This window comes from Culex quinquefasciatus, chromosome 3 (assembly GCF_015732765.1).
Source record: "Culex quinquefasciatus strain JHB chromosome 3, VPISU_Cqui_1.0_pri_paternal, whole genome shotgun sequence".
NCBI lineage: Eukaryota > Metazoa > Arthropoda > Insecta > Diptera > Culicidae > Culex > Culex quinquefasciatus.
In genome coordinates this window covers 27466512-27490219 of record NC_051863.1, presented here as the reverse complement: position 1 = coordinate 27490219, position 23708 = coordinate 27466512, and the positions used below count along the sequence as shown (strand labels likewise).

At 32.8% G+C, this 23708-nt stretch overlaps 1 protein-coding gene across 22 annotated transcripts in view; it reads left to right on the top strand.

Annotated features, from left to right (window-relative positions):
- Positions 1-23708, top strand: part of LOC6043570 (glutamate-gated chloride channel) — a 137198-nt gene that overhangs the window by 93076 nt on the left and 20414 nt on the right. For 12 of the 22 annotated variants that reach the window (XM_038265628.1, XM_038265624.1, XM_038265619.1 and 9 more), the window contains exons 5-6: positions 8419-8489; positions 17885-17954. In XM_038265628.1, the coding sequence (XP_038121556.1) occupies positions 8419-8489; positions 17885-17954 (141 nt within the window). Of the gene's footprint in view, positions 1-5814; positions 5883-8418; positions 8490-17884; positions 17955-23708 lie in introns of all 22 variants that reach the window. The other 10 variants (XM_038265629.1, XM_038265621.1, XM_038265612.1 and 7 more) reach the window with 2 other exon arrangements.

Genomic DNA, 23708 nt, shown 5'->3' with positions numbered 1-23708 from the left:
TTAGTTTGTCCATACAAGTCGCCTTACAATTTTGACATCTGTGCATACAAAAATGGTGCGTAAATATTCTAAAATCTGTAAATTTTTAAGGAATTAATAGGTACAGTCATGCCTCGGTTTTGCACGCCTCGGTTTTGCACTGCCCCGGTTTTGCACCGTTCAGCTGCCTCGGTTAAGCACGGCCCAGTGCTTAACTGAAGCACAGAGCTTATGGGATTTTGGCTATATGGGAGACATTGCACAGTGGGCGAAATGGAACCCAAAATCGGACTTAATTAAACGCGGCTGGTTCCCTGGTATGAATAATACTGTTTCTAATGTAAAAAAATCCGGGGAATCGATTGGTGATGGTTTCATCCACCGCACGAAACGGCAAAGGGTCCATTTTGCCCCAATTCCCCATTTTTAAACAATTTTTCTTTAAAATCGGTCTGTATTTAGAGCGGAGGCTTTATGCGGCCTTCCAAAATGCACTTAACTTATGTGAAAATGTCTCAGGAATCCAGTAAAAATAACCACTTGCACCGCAAAAATCATCTTGGGTCCATTTAACCCCAATTCCGCTATAAAAGCATTTTTGGCCGTTTTTTCAAATGTTAGGTAAAATTCTGAAAATATTTTTATCGTAAAGATCAGACAATTTTACATAAGCACTTGAAAGTTTGACACATTTATGTTGATATAGAAATTAAACTAAATAAAATGATTGAAGAATCACTTTTGGGCCAATTTTCCCAAACGCAGAATAAACTGCCTTTCACATACATTTTATTTTTATCAACATAAATGTGTCATACTATCAAGTGCAAATCGTCATTCCTATGTAAAATTGTCTGATCTTTACGATAAAAATGTTTTCAGATTTTTAAAATCTGACCTAACATTTGAAAACGGCCAAAAATGCTTTTATAGCGGAATGGGGGTTAAATGGACCCTAGATGATTTTTGCGGTGCAAGTGGTTATTTTTACTGGATTCCTGGGACATTTTCACATAAGTTAAGTGCATTTTGGAAGGCCGCATAAAGCCTCCGCTCTAAATACAGACCGATTTTCAAGAAAAAATGTGAAAAATAGGGAATTGGGGCAAAATGGACCCTTTGCCGTTTCGTGCGGTGGATGAAACCATCACCAATCGATTCCCCGGATTTTTTTACATAAGAAACACTATTATTCATACCAGGAAACCAGCCGCGTTCAATTAAGTCCGATTTTGGGTTCCATTTCGCCCACTGTGCATTGGCTATAATTCTATGAATATTCATGCAAACATCAAAAATTATAGTGTTTTGGAATCGGGATGATATCAGCTATCCATTAAAATTATAATTTCATGAAATTTTTTACAAAAATACGTATTTTTCCTGTATTTTGAAAATGCATATTTTTTCTCTAAAGAAACCAAAAATATATTGATTCTGCAATATGGGTATCAAATGATCAGGTTTTTTTTTCATACATTTTGGATGTAACAATAACATTTTTAGAAAATACTCAAAACTTTCACAAAACTACGCATTTTCGAAAAAAATACACAAAATTTCAATTTTTACAGTATGGGTATCAAACGATCGAGATTTTTTCATACATTTCGAATGTAATAGCAACATTTTTAGAAAATACTGAAAATTATCACAAAACTACGTATTTTCGAAAAAATACTCAAAATTTTAATTTTTACAATATGGGTATCAAACGATCGGGATTTTTTCATACATTTCGACTGTATTAACAACATTTTTAGAAAATACTCCAAATTTTCACAAAACTACGAATTTTTGAAAAAAGGTACTCAAATTTTCCGTTTTTACAATGTGGGTATCAAACGATCTTGATTTTTTCATACAATTCGAATTTAATAACAGCATTTTTTTAAATACTCATAATTTTCACAAAACTACGTATTTTCAAAAAAAAAAATACTAAAAATTTCAATATTTACAATATGGGTATCAAACGATCGGGATTTTTTCATACATTTTGAATGTAATAACAACATTTTTAGAAAATACTCAAAATTTCAATATTTGCAATATGGGTATCAAACAATCGGGATTTTTTCATACATTTCGAAAGTAAAAAAATTAAAATACTCAAAGTTTTCACAAAACTACATATTTTTGAAAAAAAATACTCAAAATTTCCGGTTTTCACAAGAGGTATCAAATGTTCGGGATTTTTTTATACATTTCAAAAGTTTTAACACAAATTTGTGAAAATATCCAAATTTTCACAAAACTACGTTTTTTTTAAAAAAATACCCCAAATTTCAGTTTTTTACAATATGAGTATGACATGGTTGAGATTTTTTCATTAATTGTTTCTTTGTATCGTCAACGGAAATTTCAAGTATTTTTTCGAAAATACGTAGTTTTGTGAAATTTTTTAGTATTTTCTAAAAATGTTGTTATTACATTCGAAATGTATGAAAAAATCCCGATTGTTTGATACCCACATTGTAAAACCGGAAATTTTGAGTACTTTTTCAAAATTCGTAGTTTTGTGAAAATTTTGAGTATTTTCTAAAATGTTGTTATTACATTCGAAACGTATGAAAAATTCCGATCGTTTGATACCCATTATTGCAATCGTCGAAATTTTGAGTATTTTTCGAAAATACGTAGTTTTGTGAAAATGTTGAGTATTTTCTAAAAATGTTGTTATTACATTCGAAATGTATTAAAAAATCCCGATCGTTTGATACCCATATTGTAAAAATTGAAGTTTGAGTATTTTTTTTTAAATACGTAGTTTTGTGAAAATTTTGAGTATTTTCTAAAAATGTTGTTATTACATTTGAAATGTATGAAAAAATTTCCTGTATTTTGAAAATGCATATTTTTTCTCTAAAGAAACCAAAAATATATTGATATTGCAATATGGGTATCAAATGATCAGGGTTTTTTTCATACATTTTGGATGTAACAATATCATTTTTAGAAAATACTCCAAACTTTCACAAAACTACGTATTTTCGAAAAAAATACACAAAATTTCAATTTTTACAATATGGGTATCAAACGATCGAGATTTTTTCATACATTTCGAATGTAATAGCAACATTTTTAGAAAATACTGAAAATTATCACAAAACTACGTATTTTCGAAAAAATACTCAAAATTTTAATTTTTACAATATGGGTATCAAACGATCGGGATTTTTTCATACATTTCGACTGTATTAACAACATTTTTAGAAAATACTCCAAATTTTCACAAAACTACGAATTTTTGAAAAAAGGTACTCAAATTTTCCGTTTTTACAATGTGGGTATCAAACGATCTTGATTTTTTCATACAATTCGAATTTAATAACAGCATTTTTTTTAAATACTCATAATTTTCACAAAACTACGTATTTTCAAAAAAAAAATATTAAAAATTTCAATATTTACAATATGGGTATCAAACGATCGGGATTTTTTCATACATTTTGAATGTAATAACAACATTTTTAGAAAATACTCAAAATTTTCACAAAACTACGTATTTTCAAAAAAATACTCGAAATTTCAATATTTGCAATATGGGTATCAAACAATCGGGATTTTTTCATACATTTCGAAAGTAAAAAAATTAAAATACTCAAAGTTTTCACAAAACTACATATTTTTGAAAAAATACTCAAAATTTCCGGTTTTCACAAGAGGTATCAAATGTTCGGGATTTTTATACATTTCAAAAGTTTTAACACAAATTTGTGAAAATATCCAATTTTCACAAAACTACGTTTTTTTAAAAATACCCCAAATTTCAGTTTTTACAATATGAGTATAACATGGTTGAGATTTTTCATTGATTGTTTCTTTGTATCGTCAACGGAAATTTTAAGTATTTTTCGAAAATACGTAGTTTTGTGAAATTTTTAGTATTTTCTAAAAATGTTGTTATTACATTCGAAATGTATGAAAAAATCCCGATTGTTTGATACCCACATTGTAAAACCGGAAATTTTGAGTACTTTTTTTCAAAAATTCGTAGTTTTGTGAAAATTTTGAGTATTTTCTAAAAATGTTGTTATTACATTCGAAACGTATGAAAAAATCCCGATCGTTTGATACCCATTATTGCAATCGTCGAAATTTTGAGTATTTTTTCGAAAATACGTAGTTTTGTGAAAATGTTGAGTATTTTCTAAAAATGTTGTTATTACATTCGAAATGTATTAAAAAATCCCGATCGTTTGATACCCATATTGTAAAAATTGAAGTTTGAGTATTTTTTTTAAATACGTAGTTTTGTGAAAATTTTGAGTATTTTCTAAAAATGTTGTTATTACATTTGAAATGTATGAAAAAATTCCGATCGTTTGATACCCATATTGTAAAAATTGAAATTTTGAGTATTTTTATTCGAAAATACGTAGTTTTGTGAAAATTTTGAGTATTTTCTAAAAATGTTATTGTTACATCCAAAATGTATGAAAAACCCCTGATCATTTGATACCCATATTGCAATTACAATATATTATAAGCTCTGTGCCTCGGTTATGCACGCCTCGGTTTTGCATCCCCCATATGCGGTGCTAAACCGAGGCACGTCTGTACACGTTTTTAGCCGATGTTTATTTTTTACAAATTTCACAAAATTTTTATTTTTTTTTATTTTTGAAATTTTTAATGTGTTTTGTTTTTGAAGGACAAACCCCCACAACTTTTGGGCCATAGCCATTTTAACTGAAAAGTGACCGATTCTGACAACACTTTTTTTCTAAAAGTTCTAAAAATTTCCTTAAATATCTTCTAAGAAGCTACGTAACATATAATAATCAAACAAGAATGACACCTTTTTGGATGACAGTTTGTTTGCTTTGTTTGTGTTGGTGTCACAAACGTATTTGCGAAGCAAACAAACTGTCAAACGCTAAATGTTTTTTGACTTGTCTTATTTGTAAACAAAGTTTCCCGTAATGAAATACCAGCTTCATTAAAGTCTTTATATGAGTTTCGGAAGGGGTTTTCAGTCGTTTTTCATGATAATCACTTTCACCGAACTAAACGCTAAACGTCATTAACGTCAAACATGCAAAGAAACCCTTTGTTTTTATCCTTGTTTGGCTTATTTTTGTGACTATGCAATTTTCTGAAAATACAATTTTTAGTGGTCAATTTGTCTTTGAGTTTAACTTAAATCACCTGAATTATAAATCAAAATAAGTATTATTAAAAAAAATATTTAAAAACATACAAAATAAATGCATGTAAACACAGAAAAAAAAAAAACAAAAAACAAGAACTTCCAGAAAATGAGTTTAAAAAATTGTTAGTAGTGAGCCAAGAATTCATATAGACTGAAATTCAATCCAACGACAAATCAGTGCTGCTAGTTTTATTCTTCTACAAATTGTTTATTAGCGAAAGCCTCGTAATCATTTTGTACAAATATTTGTCTTATTTTTAAGTTATAAATCATCATTTTTGTTAAAACAATTGTAAAACTGTTTTATTTATATAATTAAATTAAACATTTAAATACAAACCAATGCTTGTCCAGAAGATACCTCAATGACTCAAATATCTTTCTTCTCTTCTTCCAACGTGTCTACCGATTGTAAATTGCTCAAATAAAATGCTCGGCACTCGTCACACAACCGCAAACACTGACGTTTCGCTTGTGCGTATGCGTGCGTGCGTATCTGTACATGACTTCCGCATTTCGTGTCTGTTGAAATTCGCGCCTTTTTTGTACAAATTCAAACGCAAATACAAAAATCTGCACCACCAATCAATCAAACTGAAAAAAAAAATCTCGACCGACATTCGATACGAAAACAAACAAAATAAACCATACGAAAAAAAAACCGAACAAAATCGCAGATGGGCCCGCCGTTGTTCGCGTCAACATTTTTGTAAGAAGTATCTCAAAAATCGATGACGTGACTATGGTAAGTTTGAGTCAGCAGATATCGCTGCACAAATATCTCGACAACTTGTTAGCGAATCAAACCAAGCAAATCAAATAACTCTTCCCCGTTTTCCCCGTTACCAAACCATACAAAACCAACGAACAAAATTTTTAAAATAATCAAAAGAAAAAAACCCCTCCACACTTACACACCGAGTGAGCATCCAGTAGGCCTCGATACAGCTGTATTGTAACATGACTGCTGACAGATCAACACTTACTAGGATTGAAAAAAAACTGATAGCTTCGTTGATCTTCCTCCCTTTTCACACTCACACATCTTCATGTACCTATTTCTGCTATTTCCGGCCAATCGTAGGAACCCGTTTTTACTGAGTACATAACCTTGCTATTGCACGGAGAAAATATATGAAGAGCAAAACAGATTCTACAAAAAAAAAACACTAATGAACTTTACCTTTCTTACCCAGAGTGTGGATTGTTGTCACTTTTGCATCCGCTGTAAAGCAAGCGGGTTTTCCCCCGGGAAAACCACACTTTCTCCCCCTAAGTCAACGATTAGCTTCTACATAGGCCATCCACATGACACTTGAAACCACAGACAAGCAGACGTAAATCTCGTTTAAATTACATCAAACGTCAATCTAACGGTCAGTTTGAATGATCTGAAACTCACCACGGCAGTTTTGAATTCACCACAGCTCATTTAAACGCGTGTGACAGTTGCTTGCAACTTTTTAATATTGAATTTTTGATACAAATGTATAACGACTTACGTCCGATTGTCTGTGTCTTTCCGTCCAAAGTTGCTCTCGATAAGTTATCATTTCTTTCTGTCTAATCACTGCCCTTATCCCGTAACAGATTTTGATTTTTTTTTTCTTTGTTTGGTTTTTACTTCTGGTAGCACTCAATGGTTTGTTTTGTTTATTTTCAGGAATGGCACCATGTAATAATCACTTCTCGCGCGAATGTTACCGGCTGCCATTTTGAGGGTGGGTGGGGCCGCCAATCTGTTGAAACATTCAGTGAACTAATCGTTGGCTAGATGGGACCCACACTTGTACTGGAGGGCTTTCATATATTTTTTACCGGGCAGCATTATCCAACAAATAGAGAATCTTTTTTTTTCTTGTAGTAGTCCTAACTGATCAGTTTGCCTCTTTTCCAAAAAAAAATCTTTGGTTTGTCGTTTGTTAAGTTGTTTATTTCTTTGAATTTTCGCCAAATTACATTTCCAAGCCAATCATTTTGTGATGTGAACGTGTTTGTACTAATGGTATTTCGATGACAGAAGGCATTCGTTATCTTGATTTTACTTTTCTCCTAATCGTTCACTGTTTTCTCTCCTTACTACTTGTTCATTCTTTTGATTCTCTTGAATGTGATAGATTTTTTGCTTTTTCTTTCTTCTAATAGATGTCATTTTGCGCCAAACCCAAACGGCTAGTTACTATCCTCATCTGTAGTGTACTTCTGGTTTAATTTCCGTTTCCAAAATTGTAGCTTCGTCGTTGATCGTAATGAGGTCTGTTAGAGATTAAAAAACGAACAGAAATACAAAAGAGAAAGAGATGACGCACCCGGGTTCTGGTCAACTTGCCAGAATCAATCATGCCCGACGCTATGTATCGTTATTCCTCATGTCTTAAGTTGATGTATGTGCTACTTTGGCTGTCAAATTGTCTTTTAAAAGCGAACCAGAATTGGTTCCATCAAGTGACATTTGTAGTAAGCTTATTAAAGATACACAGAACATCTTTTTATTGGTTCACTGAATGTTTTACAGTAGAGAAGTGGTTATTTTCTTTCTTTTAGTTCTTTCTTTATTTTCTTTAGAGAAACTTTTTTGTGGATGTCTGTATACAACTTTTTCGAGTATTCTGTCCAGATGTCTCCTATTTACAAAATAAAATGTCATCGTATCTACCTGTTTGAATTATTCAAAAAACGCAAACAACTAAATGCAAGCGAAGTTTGAGTACAAAATAAAACACGCAAACACAGAAAATTAACAAAACTGCATTTCAACAGACACTGAACTTTGTAAATCTGCTGTAGTAGTACTTTTCTTCTCAACTAGTAATGTGAATACATCTATGTTTATAAAGAATATCACAGATTTGTTAAAATCCGAAAAACAAAGTACCCTGTAACATTCCACACACTTTCAGTAACAAAGTATCTAACTCATTTTGCATCTCTTCATTCATAACACAAAAAGCAAACCCCGATCTAAATAGTGAACTCAACCAGAATGCAGTTACAAGTTATAATAATTTTTATATTTTCAAGTATATCCGTGTTATAATACAATAAAAGATTACATATTTTGTGTTACATTTCGGTTTAATTTCTGTTAACAAAAAATATAAACTTTGAACCAGTTGTAGACACAAAAAGCATCATTCAAATTCCATTATCAACACAACATCTAATCCGTTTTCTATTTGTTGCATTATTTTTTTCGATTACAAACGTTATCTCCCTTCTCCATAATTGCTGTTGTGTATGTGATGCCCACACACTTCCCAAACCAAAACCAAAAATTCTAGACCTCGAGGCTACACAAGTGTTCGTCAACATGTTCCTTAGATCGATCTCGAAAATCGACGATTACAAAATGGTGAGTTTGTGTGAAATACAAAACAAAAGTCAACAACAAAAAATCCCCAGAAAAAAAATATGCCATCAAAGCAAGCTGTGCATCCAACTCAGCCAGGAAATTAATCGTTTCTCTGTTCTCAATGAACCACCCTTCGACTAGACATGTCAATAAAATAAAAACATGCGCATCTCAAAGTACACTAACGTCCCAAGTATGGAAAACTCAGCGCCATCCAGTGTCAGTGTCCGATTCCATCATCGAAAACTTGCCGTTTTTACCAAACCCCCCCAAACGGTATCTGTCTCTTTGTACCTTCCCCCCTCTCAAAAACCATCACTTGTTTGCTCAAGTTTGTCATTCTTTCACGTACATTTCCCTTTCGCCTCATATTTCCTTTGTTTTGAAAAACTTTCTTTCATTACTGCGTCACTTTCAAGCTCCACACACACACACATGATCGCGTTCCCATTTCCTGTTTATTTCTCTACAAGGCCTACTTTGTGCTAGTGTGTGTGTATGTGCGCGTGCTTCACCGACTTCTATTGTGCAAAATGGCGTCAGTTCCGCTAATGCCGAACAACACACCCACAAAGAAAGCCCACACAAAAGCTTTCGTCTGTTGTCGCGCTCGCAGTAGGCCACACATACACCACTGAAACCGCAATTCAGCTGTCATTTTTCGATAGTTGAATTCTGAGCCCAATCTGACAGGTTCGATTTGGACGAAAATTGAGTGATTTTGAACGTGCGTGTAGTGAATGTTTACATTGAGGTGGAGCGAGAGAGCTGCTTAAGCAAGGTATGTAGATAAGGTGAGGCGAGATTTCCCAGCTATCAAAATAGTTAGCACGAAACCCGGATTTTATATGGAGATTTTCATAAAAGTGAAATTTGGACCGTTTACCGGGCAAATTACACCGGATTTTTTTTCTAAAAGGTTGTTAAGCATTCCAAAATGAACCGAAAAACGCTTTCAGCCGAATTTTTTTTTTAATATTTTGTTTTAAAAGCGTATTTTGGTCTCCATATAAAATCCGGGTTTCGTACTAACTAACTGTTTTGACAGCTGGAAAATCCGACATACCTTACAAATCTACATACGTTGCTGCCTCAGTGAAAATTGACTGCTTAACTGTTTGTTTACATCTACATCAAAAATGTACTTCAGAATTGTGGCCTGCTGCGAGCTCTCACTACTACTGCTAATCAGGAGCACAAACAGACACACACACATATTTTCCTTCCGTTATTGTTTCAAAACCTTCAATCAAATTCATGACAACATCATTTAACGGGAAAACCAAAACATTCAGTGATACGATCAATTCCACTCACACCAGTTCCCAAATATTATCAGTTAAAAAAACAAACCTTCAAGAATTTTAACTTCAACATAGACACATAAAAAAATACTAATATTCGTTCACCTTACTAGAACTTACTGTTACAATTTTCACTTCTCTTTCGATAACCCTTAACAAATACTTTATTTTCCACTAATAGTTGTTTTGGTTTGATTTTAACTACTTTTCCACTAATAACAAATTTCGTACATCCAACCGATACTTCTCGAATCTTTGCAACAACAAAAAACAACAAATTTAAGGTGTCACCACAATCACTTTTCACACACACACACACATATCTCGCTCATTCAGTTCAGTTCTTGACATGCTTCCATACGTTTCACGAAATTGTCCCTTTCGTTTTCTTCACTGTCGTTCCAAAGTCCTCTTCATATTTTCAAATTATGTTTTGTTTTGTTTTCAATTGAATGGCGTGCCAACAAATCGATGTCCCGTTGTTGTCCAAGCGTAAATAATCGACCGGAACCCGTTTACCTCTACCTTTAACTACTTTTGCTTTGGATACATCTATTTATACAATAGTGATAATATATAAACATCTCATATACTCCTACCCGTGTTCGAGTACTAATCTGTGTAAACTATTGTCTGGTGTACAAAATAGACCGCGGCATTGTGACCTTACTTGCGAAAGTTGTAAGTTTAACCCTTTAATGTACATTAAATTTAAAGGTCGGTTGTTTCTAATAACGAATGCTTTTTGCATCTGGAGTCGTTGTATTTCGTAGAACACACACCGATTGTACCAGTGTGCGTGTTTTGTTTAATCTTTTTTCGAAACTGTGCCTATCATAACCAAACAAGTTGTACATTTTTGTGATATAAAAACGGTCGCGATAATCATTAAGGAAAATTTCTTCAGTGTACAAAAGTTGTATAATATTTTCGTTTTTGTTCGTTTCTAACTTTAGTTAACTGTTTTAAGTTAAAAAAAAAACAAGCAAAATTTTAATATAAGAATGAGTTTAATTTTAAAAATACATAAAAACTAGAGCGTTAAATTTTCAGGGATTTAAAAAAAAATCGGGAATCCGGATTTTTTAAGCAAAATTTCCGAGAAATCCCCATTTAAGGCATGTCTGATGTAGTCTTAAAATGCATTATTTCGCTGAAAAGAATTATTTTTTCTAGCGAAATAGCATAAGAATGGACTGAAAAACGTTCCTAAGTAAAGTAAGCTAAAAAGAAAAGTTGCTTCATTTTTTGTAAACTTTCGAAACATTGCCTTAAAGGTGTTACAAGTTAATGGGATGACTGTGTTCATTCCGCAAAATGACACATGATATCAGTTTCTTTACAAAAAAAAACATTTTTTATTCCCAGTTTAAATGGCTTAAAAAATAAAAATATTTTTTTTAATTCTATCAATTTAATAATACATTTTCATAACTTTGCTGCAAAAAATAAAACATACAAGAATGTTAAAAATCCCGGAACCGTGAAACATATTCTGACGAGAAAGCGTGGAAATTCCCGGAATTTGCTTTCCCTGAACGGGACGCTCTACCGAAAACCAAATACAAAAAATGGGGCAAACAAACTCAAAAGATTGTAACTTGAATCTACGTCCTAGTTTTCAATCATTGATCAAAGACGATTTCCACAACTTTACAATTAGAAAAATAGCCAAACAAAATCTAAGTAAGTTGTTATTGTTTTTTTTTTTTATTAAATCAGAATGGATTACTTCGATTCGAGCTTTTTTTTCTACAATGTTTTCCTCATGGGAAAACTGTCATGTTTACCACTAAAATCGGTGCTCCATTGTGAGAAAACCCATTTTAAAATATTATTTTTTGCTACATTGATTAATGATTAAGATTCTGTCGTTTTACAGACCATTCTTACAAATTTACGAAAATATAACAGTTTTATACGAAAAATTTACACCATATTAGGAAATCTATATTTTGGACCATTTTGTTAAGATTTTGCGAAGTCACAACTTGTTTTCCAAACCTGGTTTCCACCTATATAAAACTTACATGCATTTCATGTATGTTTTTTCTGGCAATTCATGACATTCCTATCGCCTGTATGTAAAAGATTTCTATTCCATATCTTATGAAAGTGATTGTAAATAAGCCATCATTCAACAAATTTTACAAAAGGCCAGATTAGTCCACAGAAAATGCCTTTTTTCTTATCAAAGTCAAGTCACAAGTTAACTTGACGAGACATGATCTAATTTACCGGATCAAATCACTCGAGATTGAAGGAGAAAATCGCTGGTAATTATGAAAAATTGTCTTACCTCCAACCAGTGGCATCCTGCGATCGCTCAAAGATTAGAGTCCAAGGTGTTCAACATCTTAGGTAGGCAACCTCCAAGACGTAATTTTGCGTCTCTCCGCAAAAATGACCCATAAAAATGTTTGCGTTCAATTTGTTTCGACGACAACTTTCGTGTGAAAAACGATAAAACTTGAAATTTTGCCGCCCTCAAACCTCTTCTCTTCGTCTTGTCTCGAGTTTTGGCTCATTAATATGCCTACGTACAAACTTACGAGGAAAATTCGCCAGGGGAGGTATGCTGTAATAAATTACCCCCGAGATACTTTGGAGAAAGCAGGCGCTCTCTTTCTTGGTCGTGTGCTAAACGCGTGATAAATTAGCGTCGCAGCAGCCTGGCGTTCACCGTGAAGAAAGCTTTTTGTGCTTTTAATGCGCGCCACTTTGCAGGGCCTACTGCAAGTTGTTGCGAAACGTGATATTATTACCCGGGCGAATTAATAAACCATTAAAATTTAGCAGCCTGCTATACGGTGGAAGCACACGTGGTTCATAAAACTTTTGGAAGCAATTAGTAAAATATGCTGGGTGATTTTTGAAGTATTTTTTTTTATTTAATGGTTGAATTAAGTAACTGTTTATTTCAACTTGAAAATTCAAATTGTTCATAGAAACAGAAACGATAACCAAAGCTCACTTTCTCAAGCAGATGGGCACACTCAAAGTAGCAAACTTTTCCAATTAACTTTCTCATCTTGATTTTTCTTCCACCTCAAACCACTGCCCCCTTTATCTGTTACATCCATGGGAAAAAGGGAAAATTTTCCAATATACCTACATCTCCCCCGCTCCCTCCCAGAGCAGCCATTTCGATATTAGCAGACTTTTTTCCGCCGGTTGAATTTTTACTTACCCAACAAAAAGTGCGTCCGTGGAAAAAGGTTCCTCATAATTAGCTAATTTCCTATGGGGAGCTCTCTTTCTCGTTTTATTTTTTCAATTTCGCTACCGCGACCATCCACCGGATAAATTTGAGGTTATGAGTTTAAATTGTAGCTCTGCGCGGCCGGGGAGGTGTCCTTCGGTGTGCGAATAAATTGATTTTTGTGGCTGCGCCACCGCCAGGACCACAGAAGTGGGCTGTTTGAAATTTAATTATGTATTGCTTTACGGGGAAAACTACTTTGTGGAACACCCGGTGGGGTTTTAGAATAGAAATGTGTCTGTCAAGTTGAAATCGAATGATATAAAAGTAGCTGAAACGAATCGCAAGATTTTTATTATTTTTTATCTCTTTTATAAAAATTCTAGAAAAAGGAAACAAAAAAAATTTATAAATCTCAAATAAGGCTGGTACCAAGTTTATTTGAAGATTTGGTCCCTCGGCTCTGGTTTTTTTTTTTTATGTACAACCAAAGAGCCGAAAAGTGTCAAAAAATGCTTTTTACAACATTAAACTTTTGCTGCTATCAAAAATTTCTAGAATTTTTTTTAAATAGGTCCTATAAACATATGAAAGACAATAGCTTAAAGGGCCTTTTTTTTTAAAAAAAAATCTAGATTTCGATTTTGATTGATTTCATTTTTTTCTTACATTTTCAAGCCGATTTGTGTTTCAAAATTATTATTTTTTAAACATATTAAAATTGTTTGAAAATACACAAAAATAATCAATTTAACAAGTTTTTTTTGTTCAAATGTTAATAATTGTCAACTTATACCCCCCCCCCCCCACCACCTGATTTTTGAGGAATATATGAAGGGTCCTCCTCAAAACCTTATAAAATATTAGCAATGTATCAGCACTCCAGTTTTGGGAAAATATTTTTTTGATTAAACAAGGGGATTTAAAAAAATAAAAATAAAATAGGATATTAAAAAACTATTTGTTATGTAATACGGAAGTTTAAAAAAAAAACTCAATTATCATAAATATCGTCATGATTCGAAATCCAGACACTTTGGAGCATATATTTTTTGTTATAGCTGGCAAAAAAATCATGTAATAAGTTGGAAATGTAGAAATATTACCAGGATGAAACAGTCAGTTTAAAAAAATGCATGCAAAATATGTCTTTTCTAAAAAAAAAATCTTATGAATCGCACAAATTTGGACTGAATGTTAGGGAATGACATTTTTCGGGTCTCAAATAAGCTGTTAACATCAAAACAATCGATATTTTATATAAAAATTTGCTAGAATTTAAGGAAATCAAAACCATAAATTTCTGTTTTGGTTTCCCGGTGTTTCGGATGCTTATGAAATATTTCAGTGAAACGTTTCGCATTTTTGGTAAACTTATGATTTTATTTTATAAAATTGTTTTGGCCATTTTGGTTGATGTTAGAATTCATCAAATAACTCAGTTTTGACATTCATAATTTGAACATATATCCAAATTATTGATAAAACAAGATGAGGTGTCCGGATTTCGAAGCGTCCGGGAATTCGAATCATGACGTTATACAAAGAGCTTAACATTAAAAACATATAACATTTGGATTTAAAAAAAAAAGCTGTGTTGAAACATACAGTAATGCAAATCCAAAATGTTAATAAAAAAAATCCATACAATTATGAAGATACCAATAACTTTAATGTTATCAAAATTTATTAATTCTTCGCTTCGTTTGACACTTATGTTATAATAATATTTGAAACCAAACAAAAAGCAAAACTTGAATGCATTGGAAACCATGCTTAAGAACATGAAAAAATTAGCATATGCTGTGATTTTTTTATTATTTATATCAAAAATTTATTTGTGAAAATCCTTGCAAAATTTGGGTTTGATTGACATCCTTATTCAGAATTATGAGGATTGGATAATAATTTGTTAAACTTGAGTATTTTTACCAAAAACCCTAAATTTTTCAAAGTTCCGTTTCCTCTGTATTTCAAGTATCATAAAAATTGCATAAAGTTCAAGTTCATAAAATTCAAGTTTGGAAAATTCAAGTATTGTCAAAAAAGTAATTTTGTGATATTTAAAGTATTTTGGTCTAAAAATGTAAAAAGTTGGTTTCATGCGAAACCCATATTTTAAAATATGGATTTGAAAAAAATACCGTATTTTAAAAGAGTTTTAAGGTTAGGATTTTTTCAAATCTAAAAAACCAGATTTAAATGGATATAAATTATAAACAAAAAAGAACTGTAGAAAACAAACCATGATTTTATTGCGTCCAGTGACGCTGATAAACTTTGAGCCAAAGTGGTGTTACTAGTTTTGCTAGATCAATGTTTAATAAATTGTATTAAACATTAATATTTTTAAAATATTGTTTTAAGGTATTATTCAAGAAACTTTAGTAAAAAATGTGTTCCAGGGTTTTTTGAAGCTGTTAAAATTCAGGAAGCTTCATTCAAAAAATAAGCTCATAAAACTAAGTTTGAGCATTAATCTTGGAAAGTACGTTTAATTGTTAGGTCACTTCTACAGACAATTCTCTTTGGGAACAAACTGGTAATTCTAGAACATTCTCAAAAAATAATTAAAATTAGATTAAAAATCTAAATCGCACCTATTTGTGTACATTTGTCCTTAATTTTTGTCAAACATATACCATCTACTCTGATCGTTAAATCTTACCAATCAACGTGATAGCACTTTTATTTTCATCTAATTCAAACTAAAAATTTCAATCATAAACACATTCAAAATCCACACGCAAACTAGAATTTATCATGTGCAACATTCTGACCACAAGATTTTTTTTTCTGTTGTATCAAACATTCCACATTCACCACCGTTACTCACCGCAGCAGCCACAGCCACGATCGAACCCCAGTTTTGATTCGTGTGCATAGAAAAAAAACAATCTGTCTCTCTTTCTCTCATCATAATCACAATATCAAACCAGTAACAGCAACAAAAAACAACAACAAAACTAGTACTAAATGAAATTTAAAAAAAATGCAATGTTCAAATAACAGCTCAAACAGCAAGTAAATAAAAGAACGAAGAAGAACTCACGAAAAGATTGTCAAAACAAATCGAAAATCAAAGCAAAGTATCACATATTTGAACGCAAAACAAAAAAAAAGTTTAAACAATAAACCATAGGTTAAGTTCTACCACTAGTACACTGCCAATGACGACGGTAGCCCTAGGTAGGATTTAAGCATGCCCAACTGTAATCATCTCTCTTTACTGGTTCTGCTCGTTAGCGAGTGTGCTGCATGCGAATGCTCTCTCAGGTGCATGTTGATGCATGTTGTGCACGTGGAATGCTCCCAGCACGGCACGTGGCACGAATCGACGCAACTGCATGTCGCATGAAAGCTTGGGAGAAAGCTGTTTTTCTTTTTTTTTGAATCTGAAGAAAATGAAAAACGGAATTCTCTCAAATGAAAAATATCACACAAATCCCTACAAAAAAATGAATGAAACTGCATGGGAATGCCGCACGAAACCTGCTCGTAACCCTATCTAGTGAACCCTATTCCGCATGTTTGCATGGAAAAAAAATGTATCAAGAATGCATGGCCAACTTTGCATGTCAACTGCCCATTCGCTAGACGTTTGACAGTTTACCCTATTTCACTACGAATGTGCCTGCTTGCATGATTGCCTGTGACTCCTGTTTCATCTCTCTGCTTGCGCTTTTTCATGTTGCATGATGGCGGAATGATGTTTGCATGCATCTCAACCCCCCCTACTTGTTTTGTTTACTCATTATTATTTCTTTCAATAAAGCATTTTGGGAATCTTTGCATGCAAACCCACTATACTGCATGAATTTAATTCAGGCAACCATTTTGATTTTTTTTTTCAACTTAGAACGATTCTTCAAAAACTTTACTCCCTCCCTATTCTGTCCAACTGGCAACTGCCCACTAGGGCAGTGTTGCCAGCAGTGCGAGCAGCTGTCAAACGGACATTATTTATTACGTTTTATTTAGTAAAAAAAAAATGCTAGCCCTTCTCTATCCACTAACATTTATCGGTTACGGTTCGATAACTTTTTTTTTTCTTATCTTGTCCCGTTACAAAAATGCTCAATAATTCTCCGAAGGAAAAGTTTCGCCCCCCGCCCCGTTCTGTTTTTCTTTACAACGACCCCACTCTTCTTTTCGTTCAGTACCTTCTTGAAAATCTCCACCCCACACCCCCAGTCAGCCAGTCTGAAAAGCGAAATTGAAAACTTCTTTTCAACATTCGGTCCCGAAAAAAAAAGAAACCCGGTATTGATCTCGTAGAAGAAAAGAGCAAACAAAATATCAATCGAAGCGCCCCTCGGTCTCCAAAAGTCAGGGATCAAACTCATCTAGGAAACACTAGGAACCCTCCCCCCCCCCCCCCCCGCCCTGCCACACTCTCCTTTTTAGTCTGCGCCCTTTTAAAAAGCAGCCTGTAAATATGCGTTTTGCCCTACTGACCCCACTCTCCCTCCTTTAAGCTCAATGCGACACACAAACACACACACTAAGAACCGATCGATCAGTATCACCCCTTAAAAAAAAATCTGGAAAACCTGATAGCTAGCAGTAAAAAATTACTCACCCAAAACCAACAGACGACCCCCAGGACCCCCCCACCCCCTTACACCGTAGGATGTAACATAGAAATAATAAGTCCCACCCATGACCACCCCCCAAGCCAAGTCCCTCCCTCCCTTGTGCCCTTGATAAGATTGTAGAACAGAAGAATAAAAAAATATAACACACTTTCAACTAAATCGCAGCGCAAAATCGATCCAAACTTTGCTAATATATCATTCTCTTCCCGCACCGTCATCGTCGATTGATTTGGTCAACTTACGGAACCCGCAATTACATCAACAACAAAAAAACAAACAAACAAACAACAGGAGTACAGCGTGCAGCTAACATTCCGAGAGCAGTGGCTGGACGAGCGACTCAAGTTCGACGATATCGGAGGTGAGTTGATGTTTTGTTTGTTGATTCAATTTCAGAATTCTTGAATGCCTTAAAGTACATATTCCAGTACACAGAAAAAAAATCATGGTAATTTTACATGTGGGAAGGGTTTCATCTAATTTTACCTCTGAAAATTTGTAACTCTACCACTTTTATGGTGTAGTGTCACTTTTTCAGTCTAAATTGAGGTAAAATTACGTCATAAAAGAGGTAATATTCATCCTTCCACATTTATTCAGTTTTTTACTGTGTACCATGAAGCGTTTTGCAAAAAGTTTGAAAATGAAATGATGTTAAAAAAAGGGGAACTGAACAATCTCCTTTTGCCATAGAACTACGACTCTCTTTACTTTACGTCGATTCCATGTCAAACCAGAAGGATCCAGATTAAAGGTGGTCCAATGTGGCTCAAATTTGGCATGGGAGATTTGAGTTTTGAAAAAAAAATGGTTTCGGAACATCAATCAAACTCAAAGTATCATGCTTCTCCATCAAAATGAGTTCTCAGTACATTTTGATGGAGACGCATCGTGCTTTATGTTTATTTAAGGTACTGAATTCCGTTTTTTTATGAGATAGAGCAATTCCAGCTCAAATCAGGATTCTTTCTGATACTTTTGTACCCGACCCTCTCCGATTTCAATGAAACTTTGTAGACATGTTATCCTAGGCCTATATAAGTCATTTTTGTGTATATGGAGCCAATAGTACTCGAGAATAACATTTGAGAAGGGCGTAAGGTATTTAAATATTTTAGTATTTTGCAATTTAAAAATTACTGTATCTCGAAGCCGTTGCATCGTAATCAAAAATTCACCGGAACAAAAATACACGCCACTTTTATGTCATTTTTCAATTTTTAAGTTTAAAAGTTAAATTTGAAGGTGATGTCACGATTTTTTTTCGCTCAAAATTTTTGAGGAAATACCCTAAGATGTTACCAAAAGACTGACGAAAAATGCAGGATGGTATGTCTCTCCTAAAAAAATACAAAACCCATTTACTAAAACTGTTTATTTGAAAAGTGGTCTAAACGTCAAAATTTTTAAAAACCGGTAGTGGGAATCGATTCCCCAGATAATTTTACATAAAAGTCTCCATATTGACCATACAGCGGTTTTAAAAATAAAAATGTTGAAAAAATGGGATTTTTGTTGGTTTTTGGCATTTTCTATATGACAGACTTGGTTTTTCAGTCTCTTAAATATTTTTACCGGAAAGCTCGTCCAATTTCCCATAAGTTTGCCTTTGACAGCTTTTTGATTTATATCGTTTTTATATTTACGTAATCAAATTTACTATCCTGGTTTCTACCACACTGAAAAAAATATTCTATTTTCAGTAATAAGCATGTCCATCCAATTGAAATGCTGTCAAAGGCAAACTTATGGGAAATTGGACGAGTTTTCCGTTAAAAATATTTACGAGGCTGAAAAACCAAGTCTGTCTTATAGAAATTGTCAAAAACCACAAAAAATCCCGTTTTTTCAACATTTTTATTTTTAAAACCGCTGTATCTTCCCAAGGATTGGACATAGGACAATGGTCAATACGGAGACTTTTATGTAAAATTGTCTGGAGAATCGATTCCCACTACCGGTTTTTAAAAATTTTGACGTTTAGACCACTTTTCAAAAAAACAGTTTTAGTAAATGATTTTTGTATTTTTTTAGGAGAGATATACCATCCTGCATTTTTCGTCAGTCTTTTAGTAACATTTTAGGCTATTTCCTCAAAAATTTTGAACGAAAAAAACTCGTGACATCACCTTCAAATTTAAGTTTTAGACTTAAAAATCAAAAAATCTCATAGATGTGGCGTGTATTTTTGTTTCAGTGTATTTTTTCAGAAAGCCCGTCCAATTTCCTACAAGTTTGTCTTTGACCACTTTTTGATACGACGCAACGGCTTCGAGATACAGTAATTTTTAAATTACAGAATATAAATTTTTTTAAATACCTTACGCCCTTCTCAAATGTTACATGTCTACAAAGTTTCATTGAAATCGGAGAGGGTCGGGTACAAAAGTATCAGAAAAATTCCTGATTTGAGCTGGAATTGCTCGATAATCATATTTCAGAATTCTATAACCATATATTCATCTTGAAAATCGTAGAAAAATATTTTTAGCTGTAAACACTTTTGTCCCGAAATCTTCAAATCAGCAGACAGAAATTTGTTTGTTCAATTTTTAAAATTTCGCATTTTTTTACCTCACTATTTCAACTAGGGCCACCCTTATTTCCAAACAAACAATAAATACGAGTCTAATTATTTTGGTTAAGGAACTCCCATAACAAATTTGAGCCAGATCGAACCACTTTTGAGCCAATGGATTCTTCTGGTTTGACGTGGAATTGCTGTATGCTAGGGGGGTCAGTTCAAAATATCGTCCCTAAGCCTTCGAACAAATCGAAGTCAAACTCTGTTTGCACCATTTGTTGTCTACACAGTAAAAAATTTCACGGTAATGTTACATCTTGGAATGGGTACATTTTTTTACGTCAAATAAATGTGTTATTCTACCTCTGAAAATGTGTAAGTTTACCACTTTTTCCAAATCGTGAAATTCATTAATTTCCGCGAAATCCCGTAAAATGCAAGGATTTTCAGAAATCAATTCACAAAAATAACAAGTACTTAATCCACAAAGATTTTAAGTGTGATTTTTTTAACCTTGAATTTAACTCTAGTATTTAAAAAGAACACAACCATTTAAACATAATAGTCAAAACTTGTAATAATAAATTAATGCTATGCTACACGGATAAAAATCCTGTGTGCTGATCCGGTAACTCTATGTTTTTGAATTCACAACAAACATTGAAATGTTTCCAACATCGTCAACATTTTTCCAGATTTCGAACAACAATGTTGTCGATTTTGAAAACATTTACATCGAAATCGTGAAAAATATTGACGATTTTGGAAACATTTCAATGTTACAGGACATGCTTACAAAATTTCTATCCGAGTAATTGTTATAAAAAAAAAACATGCTCTATTTTTGAAATAGCCAAATGTTCCAAAATGGAGAAAATAAGATTGTAGTTAGGCAAATGCAAATTTATTAAATGTTTTAAGCCTTCTCTTTCCATCCCTTTCCATAGCAATTTAAAAAGTTGTTTTGAACTTTTTCTTACTTTTGATTATGCCTTATTTAAGATTTCCAATTGCTCAAAAACGAATTATGAAGCAAAACACAGCTGAAATGAACTCAAAAACTCTGTAATGTACATGAAACTAACTTATTGTAACTTGATTATACAAAAATTAAACTGAATTGAATTGAATTGATTGTTTTTACGTGTAAAAACAATAGAACATAAATTTCTAAAATCTTAGAAATGTTAAGCGAAAATAGAAGTGCAATTAACTGAAACAAATGCATTTTCTTGAGTTCGATTAAAATCATTCCGAATATTAGTAAAGTATAGTTTGGCAAAGAGTTCTCCGCATCTTTTTTTGTGATTGCCATTTCATTTTAAAGGTAGAATTCCAAAATAAAATTAAAGATTCAAACTCGGTTTATTCATGACTGAATCCTAAAAAATGAGCCCTTTTCTGGAATATAGTTTATTTCTTAGTCTCGTGAACTTCCCACTTATTTTAAAAAATTGATTTGATGGTCCCCGTGAAATTGGAAATTTCGAACAAGAAAAATCACTTAGTTTGGATGTTCAATGGATAATTAAATATACATAAAAATTTCCGGTTATTTTACGTAACATTTTATAAGTTATTTAAGCACTTTTCACGATCCGTGAAATTTTGTGTTTTCAGGTAGTGGTCCCCGTGAAAATTGCATTTTTAAGCGTGAAAAATCACTAAGCCTAGTAATAGTCAACCTTCCTAAATTAAAATTTCCAAATCTATTAAATTTTTACTGTGTACTTATAATTGCTATGAATTTATTCAACTCGATTTGATGCTTTTCTAATATATTTTTTAATTCCCCGCGATATAAAATTAACAATTCTAATTTTTTTTTTTGGCTTTGATATTGTCTTATTTCTTTTGGTTATGTCTCTGGCATTACCATCTTAGAAATTCCATTTGAAAAGAGCATAAGGTCGTTCACGGTGTCATTCAATGACTGTCAATGATGGTTCTGAATTCAGGATCCAGGTAAAAAACAACACAAAGAAAAACATTTTTTGATTGAAACATTCTGAATCAAGATTTGAATGTTTTTCTAAATCAAACATGGCCGCCATTTTTCCAACCGGGAATGATACCTTTCGAATCCATAAACCGATAAAAAGTTTTCCGCTTCGGTTAATTTTTTTTTGGCTTCCTTGCCATAAGGATGACCTACACCGTGTAGGGTGATCCCAAAAAATGGCAATTTTGGTCAATTTTCACAAACACCAAATTATAAAAAAAATATATAACTTCGCGCCATTTCTACTGTTTTGGACGCAAATGAAAGGTGATTTTTGCCTTTCAACTAAAAAAAGCTTGAGACACGAAAAGTCCAGCCAAACATTTGAAAAGGTCGGAAACTTTAACATGCCGTTTTGACCGTGTTTGGAGCAAAGAACCTATGTCTAAACCTATGTTTCCTGTAATTTTATGAATTGAGGCATCCGGATGTAACAAAAACGTTTCCAGAGTTATATTTGAAAATGTTTTATACTGTCCCAGTTCGTCCCAAATGCATTTTCATTACTTTTAAGTTATTGATGCAGTTTGGTGCATAATCGGGTGCTTTTTTAGAATAAAAAAAACTTTAAATATCCAGTATTTTATTTTACAGATTTGGAGGAAATCCATTTTTTTTGCGTAAACTTAATTCGTTGCCTTATGTGTTGCACATTCTTGCTTTATTTTTTTTCTCAGCTTGCTGTTTTGCATATGGGACATTTATGCGAATATGGGCAGTATAAACATATAAAATCCCATAGCTTCATTGAGTAATGCAATTTCAAAGGTAATGCATCTTTAAGTTTGATTTGGTGATAGGAAAAAGGATTTGATTTTGGTATGGTGCTTTACTAGCCATGTTCGCATAAATGTCTCATATGCAAAAAAACAGCAAGTCGAGAAAGCGTTAGGCAAGTTTGTTCCTCAGTTTTCTGATTCAAAGTGTTGTATATTTTTGGCTTTTTTATGAAAGTGATTTTTACATTTTCACATGATGAAAATCATTCCGCTAACTATCCTCCATTTATTAGCTATTTCGAAGGTTATTTTGTTACTTTAACTTCAGTAAATTTACTCAATTCCTTAAGCACCCGCAAACTCTGTTCCCAACCTTGAATAAATAAATGAAAGGTAGTCCACATCTCAGCATGAATAGTAACTTCAAACAATGATATAAATTAAATGAAATGAAATTAAATGAAACATGATGAAAATGTTTAGAGAATATTAATGAGAATAGGGGCAGTATGAAGCTATAATGAATAGAAGGCATACAATCAATTTTCCCTTTCATATTTATTTCAAATAGCTCAAACCAAATTGTTACCTCACCCAAGTTCTAGGAAAAACTCTCCAAACCCTAGACCCTCTTTAATTTTTAATTCGTTTTGCAAACTTATCCATCAAATTTCTTGCTCGGTACATTAATTGGGGGAGGGATAAAATCGTCTTTTATGAGCTTTGCGTACAATTGGTTTTTTTTTTTAAATTTAATTATAATTTGTAATAAATAATGCAAATATTTTTAATATTTTTTGAAACGTTCTAAAATTGGGAACTATTAAGTAGCAATCAAAGTAAATAAAATTTTACTTTATTTAATAACAT